This window comes from Triplophysa rosa, linkage group LG3 (genome assembly GCF_024868665.1).
Source record: "Triplophysa rosa linkage group LG3, Trosa_1v2, whole genome shotgun sequence".
Taxonomy (NCBI): Eukaryota; Metazoa; Chordata; class Actinopteri; order Cypriniformes; family Nemacheilidae; genus Triplophysa; species Triplophysa rosa.
Genome location: NC_079892.1, coordinates 7,084,444 through 7,094,411, shown reverse-complemented (window position 1 = coordinate 7,094,411; position 9,968 = coordinate 7,084,444). Strand labels below are relative to the sequence as shown.

The 9,968-nt window shown below is 35.8% G+C and overlaps 1 protein-coding gene and 1 pseudogene across 1 annotated transcript; both read left to right on the top strand.

Moving 5' to 3' along the window:
- Nucleotides 1–594: 594 nt before the first annotated feature.
- ndufa9a (NADH:ubiquinone oxidoreductase subunit A9a) lies at nt 595–3,729 on the top strand. The gene is made up of 11 exons (XM_057330217.1): nt 595–680; nt 1,272–1,442; nt 1,576–1,673; nt 1,762–1,853; nt 2,029–2,170; nt 2,248–2,350; nt 2,561–2,631; nt 2,907–2,983; nt 3,065–3,160; nt 3,286–3,352; nt 3,475–3,729. Exons 1-11 carry the CDS (start codon nt 611–613, stop codon nt 3,643–3,645), a joined length of 1,158 nt encoding a protein of 385 aa, XP_057186200.1. The 5' UTR covers nt 595–610; the 3' UTR covers nt 3,646–3,729.
- Nucleotides 3,730–4,116: 387 nt separating this feature from the next.
- LOC130552109 (probable polypeptide N-acetylgalactosaminyltransferase 8) lies at nt 4,117–9,593 on the top strand (annotated as a pseudogene).
- Nucleotides 9,594–9,968: the final 375 nt, after the last annotated feature.

Sequence of the window (9,968 nt, the reverse complement as noted above, 5' to 3'; positions counted from 1 at the left end):
TGCTGCAGCCAACATGAGATTGACAAAAATCGTATGGATCAATTCAACTTTCAAGACAATTTTTAAATATTTTAAATATTTCCAACAGTTTTCAAAGATTTTCAATGAATATTTTTCCATTATTTTTTGTATTTGCTCTAATAGTCTTTACATCATCAATAATATTTACGTCATCAATTTGGTCATCAATCATTCAATATACAGATTTTTGCTAACCGTTCATGAGAAACATGATTACATAAGTAAGTTACATGTGACCAGTAAATAAGTCTATCGCTGTATTTTGTAGTTTAGTTTAGATTTTAAGCACAATACGTGTAAAGAAAATTATAAACATACAGTGTGTAGTGCCTATGTGTGCTTAGAATGTGGTAAAAATCCTCAAAGTAAGCTAATATTCACACGGTTATTTTAGTACATCACAACGTCTAATATCTACATTTTATTTTAACATAATTGGTTATTTCCATACCACATAACTATATCTACAATATTTTTAGAAACAATTTCTCTAATGCAGCACAATTTATTAAGAGACTGCTATTTTACACGAGTTCGCTTTCGCGTTTCTCAGCCAGCGTTTGACCCTCCGCAGTTTCCGTAGTCGGCGATGACGGCCAGGATCATGGCGGCTGTCACTCTGTTTTGCCGTCCTGCGGGTGTCCTTCCCAAGCTTTCAAGTGAGTTCACATTTAAATTGTATTATTATATACACAGTGTGACTGTAAACAAATGCTGAGATGTCTGAATCGGTTATGCGGACGAAAAACATACAACTACTAGACGTTTAAAATAATTCGGATCTAGTGTATCAAGTGACCCCTGCTAATAAGACCAGGCCTTTTTTGTGCACTAGTACATATGTGATGTTGTCAGAAACGTCATTTAAAGTCTTAAACACGTATTTCAACGTCTTGATTTTTCTAATCCAGTAAAATATTTTATAAATGGCGTTATTTTGGGGAAACGCTGCTGAACTGTGGCTGTAGCTTGAAACGTAGTGAGCTCCCTAGGTAGACAACAGTCCAGACATTTCTGTTCCTCGTATATATTTACAATATTATTATGAGAAATACTGCCTGTTTCTTATATATCTTTATTACAGACTACATGACATTTTATGTATTTGGTAGACACGGCTATTGAGTTTTAGTGCATTTAAGGTGTACATACTTTGTGTTGAACCCATGATCTTGGCAGTGCTAGTGCAATGCTCTGCCAACTGCGCTTCAGTCCGATGTTATCATTTTGTTTCTTCTGTTGTCTTGTAGGCACCTGTTCTCCAGTAGTGCTTGCAGCTGGACCCGTGGCAGTCCAGCACAGGAAGATTCATCATGCGCTTGTGCCCCGAGGAAAAGGAGGCCGTTCCTCCTCTAGTGGAGTAGCAGCAACAGTGTTCGGAGCCACTGGCTATCTTGGGAGATATGTTGTCAACCGACTTGGTAAACTGAGATTTTACTCTTATCAAAATCCATATGGCGCATCATTAACCACTATTTTGTTGGTAAATTGAGATTTTATTCTGATCAAAATCCATATTGCGCATCATTAACCACTATTTTGGTTTATTTTTAGGGCGTGTAGGCTCTCAGGTTGTCATCCCCCACCGATGTGATCAGTATGATCTCATGTACCTTAGACCTATGGGAGACCTTGGTCAGATCATCTTTATGGTGAATAAACCTGTCATCACATCTTATTTCAGAAGACACAGCTTTAATTTGAGCTACACTGATGGAGTATCTTTTTGTACCATTACAGGAATGGGATGCAAGAGATAAGGAATCGATCAAAAGAGCAATATCTCACTCCAATGTGGTGATCAACCTCGTGGGAAGAGAATGGGAGACCAGGTATTGGATAAACCGTGATTCGACATTAAAGGGATAGTTCATAAAAACTGACATTTTTTGTCATCAAGAAATGAATTTTTTACATGTGGCTTTCGAAACAAATCCTTTTATATTGACCTGTCTTCCAGATGTATTCCAAATACCTATAACACCGTGTTTTTGTCTCTTTTTAAAGCAACTACAAGTTCGAAGATGTCTTCGTCTCCATCCCCCAGCAGATCGCGAGGGCAGCCCGTGAAGCCGGAATTCAAAAGTTTATTCATGTGTCCCACCTCAATGCTGATATCCGAAGCCCCTCCAAGTATCTGAGGAATAAAGTAAACATAAAAAGAAATCAAAACTATTTCTGTTCGACAAATTTATTTGAAATCGAATTAAATGAATGCACCTGCAGGCTGTAGGTGAGGCAGCGGTGAGGGAGGAGTTTCCTGATGCCATCATTATGAAACCTTCTGAGTGTTTTGGAAGAGAGGACAGGTTCTTCAATCATTTTGCTAGTGGGTATCTGACTACATTATGAAAGCAGTCATTGATGTATTTGTTGTATGTTGTATATGACAGCACAAGTAGTATTTGTTCTGCATCAAAATGGTAAAGTCTTGCAGCAAACTGTAGGGAGCGTCTAGTACACACTTAACCTAAAGTGATGCGTGTTTGATCCTAGAATCTTGTTTTGCTGTATCTAAATGTTCTATAATTGTCTTTAGACATGCGTTGGTTTGGTAAAGCTGTACCTCTGATTGCAATGGGCAAGAAGACCGTCAAACAGCCTGTTCATGTGAGAATTTTTTATTTAACCGTATTGAATCTATATACAGTACATGCTGGATTTAATTCATATTCACGTATTTGCTTTGAAGTGCATTTAAAAGGTCAAATTAAAGTTAGTTTCACGATGTTTCATCCAAAATAAGAATATTTTATTTACATGCACCATTATAACAATACATGGTTATCTTTACTTTTTATCCTTACTGTCCATTTAAACCAATTCTGTGTTTGTGAGTGTGATCCTCAGATTTTTTGGTTTAATAGTGTTCTGTTATCTGTAAGGTGGTGGATGTGGCCAAAGCCATTGTCAATGCCATCAAAGATCCCGATGCAAATGGGAAAACATATGCATTAGTTGGGTAAGAATGATCCCTATTTCTATGTCCTATGTCTTGTCACATTCTAAAGAGAACTGCATTGATAACTGTTGTACCCAACAGGCCCAACCGATACCTGCTGCATGACCTGGTTGAATACGTGTATGCAATGACCCACAGGCCGTTTGTTGCTTACCCCATTCCCCGTCCTCTCTATCAGTAAGCCAACACGTGATCTCATAAAATTGAATTAATTAATCTAATTTATCTTGGCCAAACAATTTACGCAAGCTTGCTTTGGGCTTGGCAGCTTAATACATTCCCATTTTGTTCTCTGGTTTTAGCTTGATCGCACGCTTTTTTGAGATGAACCCTTTCGAACCCTGGACAACTCGTGACAAAGTCGATCGGGTATGTGCGTCAGAACATTTGTATATATTAACTTGTCCTAGCAGAACTGAATTTAACGTATCACAATAGGTATATTAAGAATATATTAACAAATCGGAACCCTGTAACCACTCCTTTTCTAGTTCCACACAACAGACATGAAGTACCTTGACCTTCCAGGTCTGGAGGATTTGGGCATCACACCTGCCTCCGTTGAGCAGAAAGCCATCGAAACGTTACGTCGTCATCGTCGTTTCCGTTTCCTGGATGCTGAACTCGGAGACACCAAGCCTGCCAAGACAGTCAGCTATTAACCTGCTGTTTGGTCCTGCTTGTGGTCAGCTCTCCGCTGCTCCTTTTACTTTTTTCTGTACATAAATAAAGATATTAAACCTGTAGTGTTGGTTTGTGCTGTTTTCTGGTAAATGCTTGAAAAAAATCTGAACAAATATTCAAGTACGAGCCTATTGAATTACTTGAATAATTTGATCACAAACAAAAAACGTAGGGTATGGATTATTATGGTTTTGTTGTATTTTTTATAGTGTTAAAAAAAATGAAAACACCTTGAATCATACGCATGCTGGTCATGTATTAATTTATAAAAAACTTTAACATAGTCCTTGACAGTATCAGTAATTACTGTATGTAAACCACTCCCAGATCTCATATCAGATCTTTCTTCCAGCAAATCAAAGACAACTACACCTTTGTTTGACAGAAACCTTTATGAACAGGCATTCTTACTTTTTTTTATAAACCACAAGCATCAGGACAGTTTTACAATGAGGAAAGTTGCAAGAGTCGGTGTTTTACTTATTTGTGTCATAGTTTACATTTTATTGTATATGACGTTTATCAGACATCAGGAGAGCTCTAATGACAAGTTACAAAGGCCAGAAGATCTGGAAGTTCTTAAAAGGCTGGATAGAATAGAAGATCAAGTTAAAAAAATAGGTGAGTTAGTAGCGTTGTTCTGTTTGTATGGGTTTTCTATTATGCATTGTGTTTAACATTTATTAAAATGTCACCTAGATTACTTTATGCGGTTATTGCTCTAAGCAAGCAAACATACGTAATTTCTGTTGTATTTGACTTTTAAAAATGTATTTTGTGAAGATTTGTGCTCTTTACCATTTTATTGAGTACTGGTTTTGAACTAGTTTTTCAGCACAAGATTCGGTATAGTACACTGATGCTATGTATTTGAACATTGTTGATTTTAAACAGTGTTAAGTAAATGTGCAGACTTCTCTTATAAAAACCTTAATAGCTGATATTTTCTTTTAGCTAACTCTATAGAGATCAAAAATGAAGAAGCGAAAAAATCTGACTTGGTGGAGAAAAATGTAATAAAAGACGAAGTGAAGAAGTTGTATCCAGATTCACCTCTCTTTAGATTGTGGGGAGATGGACTTTCAGAGGAAGAACAGAGAGAAGCAGAAAAGCTCTTCAAGGAATATGGATACAATGTTTTCCTGAGTAACAGATTACCTATCAACAGATCTATCCCTGATACTCGGCACCAAAGGTAACTTATTCCCTTCTTTAAGGTAAGAGATTTTGTATAACAAGTTGGCTGTATATTGCATATTATACACATAATAGATCCTCCAAAAAATTACTTCCTGTATAGTTGATACCAAAACATATCAACTTTATAGTTCCAAAATGGCTGTCTACACCAGTGTTGGGTAAGTTACTCTGGAAAAGTAATTAATTACTAGTTACTGATTACATATTCAATAGTGTAATTAGATTTCTGTACAAATTACTCTCTCCAAAAAGTATTTAGTTACTTATTACTAATTACTTTCTATGTCCTATATCAACCTTGATTAGTTAAGTGATTCAAGGATAGACATGAAAAGGCTTATTTAATTCATTCAAATAAATAATATTGAACTGCATAAAGTAGTTTTAACTGACTAAAGTATTACAAATGTGAGAATTATACATTAAAGCACAGATTTTAAAGTTAGACTTTGAATTTTGATGTCAATTCCATATTACAGACACATATATTACACAAAGTATTTAGTTTAATTACATCAAAAGTAACTGTAATTAAATTACAGAAAAAATAAGAGTAATCCCTAACTTTACTTTCCAAGGGAAAAGTAATTAAATTACAGTAACTAATTACTTAGTAACTAGTACTTAGTAACTAGTTACACCCAACACTGGTCTACACAACAGCAGTAAAAGACCATACATTATATACAACATCTGAACGTTTAAACGTCTCAAACCACATTAAAAATATAGGATTTATTTTATAGCAAACCACACAAACTGAGATTAGTTGATCCTAAGGAAGAGTAAATAGAGAGTAGGATGTATTAGATATCAAGTGTCAGGTAAACACAGATAAGAAAGACTTCAACAATCCTCACGTTACAGTAACACTCATGCAACTCTGTTCAGAATTTCACTTCTCTGAAATCTCATAATACATTCCTTATTAAATTAAAGGAACAGTTCACCCAAAAATGAAAATTCTGTCATCAATTACTTACCCTCAAGTTGGTTCAGATCTGTTTGGTTACATGCATTCTTCTAATTATCTTTCTCTGTGTTTGTCAGAGCAAAGACATTTATACAGATTTGGAACAACTTTGAGGGTGAGTAAATAATGACAGAATTTTCATTTTTAGGTGAACTGTTCCTTTAAATACAAACTGTATATTATAAGACAAATATGCAATTAATTTTAAATGTACAAAAAATGCAGGTGTGCTGAGAAGATCTACCCTAAGGACCTACCAAACATTAGCGTGGTTCTAATCTATTTAAATGAGGCTCTGTCAATCATACAGAGAGCTATTCGCAGCATCATAGACAGAACACCGCCTCATCTGCTAAAGGACATCATCTTGGTCGATGACTACAGCTCTAATGGTTTGTTACCCTACGATTTTTGCTTCATTTCCAAGTTTCTAAAACCAGCCTGTGCTTTGTGTTTGGTCTATTAAAATGTACAGATTTCAGATTCTTAATTTGTGAATGTGTCCCAATTTACTATAGGCCTTAATGAAACATCTGTCATCGTTTACTCACCCTCTTGTCATTCCAAACCTGTATGACTTTCTTCTGCAGAACTCAAAAGAAGATATTTTGAAGAATGTTGGTAACCGTTCATGGTAACTTACTGACTTCTGTTGTATGGACACAAAACCAATGCAAGTCAATAGGTCGCGCTGATGTTTGGTTACCAACATTCTTCAAAATATCTTCTTTTGGGTTCTGCAGAAGAAAGAAAGTCGTACAGGTTTAAAAAAACAAGAGGATGTGTAAATAATAACAGAATTGTATTTTTTGGCTAAAAATGATCATTGTTTACCATTTTGACATTTTTTCCTTACAGCGGATCTGCAGTCAGATCTGGATAAATATATAAATCTTATTAATAAAGAAAAGCCTGGCTTGCTCAAAAAAGTGAGGCACAAAAGGCAGATGGGTCTTGCGAAGGCCAGAATCTCTGGCTGGGAGGAGGCCACAGGCCAGGTGGTAGCCATTCTGGATGTTCACATTGAGGTTCATGAGCAATGGTAAACAACATCGCATGCCGGGATACAATAATTTAATTTCTTTGGCTAAACGCTGAAATTATTTTGGATTGCTTTGTTGTTCTAGGGCAGAGCCGCTCCTTGCCAGAATCAAAGCAGACAGGACTATAGTGTTGACCCCAGTGTTTGACAAGGTGCTTTTTGACACCCTGGAAGTTCTTACCTATCAGCCGGCAGCTCACGCGTTTGACTGGGCCCTTTGGTGCATGTATGAGTCCTTCCGACCAGAATGGTACACACTTAATGACCCATCAGAACCAGGAAAGTATGTGGACATTGCACTTCATTCCAAACTTTGAGACACAGATGCTTAAATGTGCCAAATACACAGACAACATTTGAATCCACATTAGATTGCGGTTTTGTTTGCATTGTTAGGAGTCCCTCTGTAATGGGTATCCTTGTCGCCGATCGACAGTTCTTGGGAGAAATTGGTGTTTTGGATGAAGGAATGACTATTTATGGGGGTGAGAATGTTGAACTAGGAATACGTGTAAGTCTGCACATTATGGCGATGATGTGTTTATAAAGGTTTAATTTATGAATTTGGTTCATATTTGATAATAAATGCTTATATCAGGTCTGGCTTTGCGGTGGGAGTATTGAAGTGGTGCCGTGTTCCAAGATCGCACACATAGAGAGAGCACACAAGCCTTATTCACCAGATCTCAGCAAGCCCATGGTTAGAAATGCCCTGAGGGTGGCTGAAATATGGATGGATGAATATAAATAGAATGTGAACATTGCCTGGAATCTCCCTCTTAAGGTTAGAGGCTTGGAATGCCACTTGGCTAAACAAATTTAAAGGAACATTTAAAAGAACTCACCCTCTTGTCATTTCAAACCTGTATGACTTTCTTTCTTATGCAGAACACAAAAGAAGAGATTTTAAAGAATGTTGGTAGCCGAACAACGGCGGTCCGTTGACTTGCATTGGTTTTATCTCCATAAGTCAATGGGAACCGCCATTGTTCGGTTACCAACATTCTTTAAAATCTCTTCTTTTGTGTTCTGCAGAAGAATGAAAGTCATACAGGTTTGAAATGACAAGAGGGTGAGTAAATGCAGGACAGAATTTTCATTTTTGGTTTAATGTTCCTTTAAGGTTGTTAACTTCTTAAAATAAAGTTTAAATGAGTTCTTTTCCCCATAGGATCATGGGATTGATATCGGAGATGTTACAGAAAGAAAAAAGTTACGAGAGAAACTTCAATGTAAACCCTTTAAATGGTACTTGGAACATGTTTATCCACTGCTAGACACATGGGAGGACATCATAGGTTATGGTGTGGTAAGCATCAGGTTGCTAATATTTGCTTGAAAATGTTTACATTTCTCACAGCATAATATTTTCTTTCCTAGGGCTGAATAAAGTTGACTTTATTATCATTTCAGTACGTAACAGTGTCTATATAGGCTACACATTATACCAAGATGCTATTTTACACATACTGTATTTTTTATGCTCTATTATGGATTACCAATTTAATAATATCTAAACTTGATCAAAATCGAAATCTTCAGTTAAAGAACGACCTGCAGAAAGATCTGTGCATCGATCAAGGACCTGTTCCTGGAAGTGTACCAATTGTGTATGGATGTCATTATTATGATCCTCAGGTACGTAAGCTTAAAGTAATAATTCACCCCAAAATGAACATTTTGTCATTATTTATTCACTATCGTGTCATTGAAACCCTTAATGGTTGAACCAAAGCATTCATTTTTTTTTAAGTGTTTTTTGGGGTTTTGAGGTTACAGTGGGAGTGAATGGGGATCATCTTCTCAAGCTTCAAATGGACACAAAAACTTTATAAAATGATTACAAACATTGATATACAAATGTGTTCAATCAAATATAATATGTTAATTTTTACCTTAATTTCATGGTGTCTTGCTGATATGTCCTGGTTGTTATGGCAACAAATAGACAGGTTCTTATTTTCATGAATGCAAAGATATCAAAACCTTCATCTAATAATGGATTGTATTTTAATATTTTTATAATGGATTATAAGTGCCTTTCGGACGCTTGAAATACACGAAATGAGTGGTGGGGTACCTTGAGGGTAGGTAAATAATGACAAAATATTCATTTTAGGGTCTATTTTACTTTAAAATACACTATTAAAGGTTCAAACAAAAAAGTGCTCTCATAATATACTTATACAATTTTCCACCTGCTGAAAACATCCCCATATCTTATTTACTTATCCATCATTCTTAAAGTACATTTATGCAAAGTCATTATGCAATTTCAATGCTTCCTTCAGCATTGTTACTTCAACAGTACTGGAGAAATCTACGTTGGAGGCATCAAATCTCACAAATACAATTCTAACCGTTGTCTAATGGATTCTGGTTATGGAAACACACCCACATTAAATGACTGTAAAAATGGATTCAATATGCAGTGGAACTTTAGCCAGGTACAGTCCTGTTTTGTATTTTGTTAATTTTCAGTTCAATTATTTCACACAAACCTCATTGCTTGGTATGTTAATTATGTGGATTAATAATGATTTTAAAACATTTCTCGGTTTCTGTTTTGTATTCAGGGCCAAGCAATAATAAATAAAAATACAAGCCGTTGTCTTGAGATTGCACAAGGAGAGGATTCATACTATTATCTTGTTTTGCAAAAGTGCACAGGTCAGAAATGGAGAATTCAACATGCTGTCAAAGAATTTTAAAGTGAGATTTTTTACTTTACGTTTTTGGCTGTTTACAGGACAAAGAACAGGAAAAAACTGATTCATGTGTCAATCTGTCTATCTTGTCCAACTCTTAACGCTGTATAGATATTACAGTACAGTGCATACAGTAGTGCGTATATGGCACATAGAATATTCAACCTTTAAATTGGTCAAACATACACCAGTTTGCTGTCTTGTCGGTTTATGGTTTAGGGTTTACATTTAAAATATTGTCTGTGTATGTGAATTGTTTGGCATGGGTAAATTTGTTTGTGCGCATTTGTTTTTACTTTCTTTTAGTTTTACAGCACCCGGAAGGTCTGCAATTCATAATACGCTCTGTTACAAATAACTCCAATTATCTAATACCAA

Bases quoted from the DNA above. Each gene is read 5' to 3' on its own strand.
- ndufa9a (XM_057330217.1), top strand. From the start codon at position 611: ATGACGGCCAGGATCATGGCGGCTGTCACTCTGTTTTGCCGTCCTGCG. The intron at 681-1,271 runs GTGAGTTCACAT...GTTGTCTTGTAG, and splicing joins TGTCCTTCCCAAGCTTTCAA to GCACCTGTTCTCCAGTAGTG. The intron at 1,443-1,575 runs GTAAACTGAGAT...GTTTATTTTTAG, and splicing joins ATATGTTGTCAACCGACTTG to GGCGTGTAGGCTCTCAGGTT.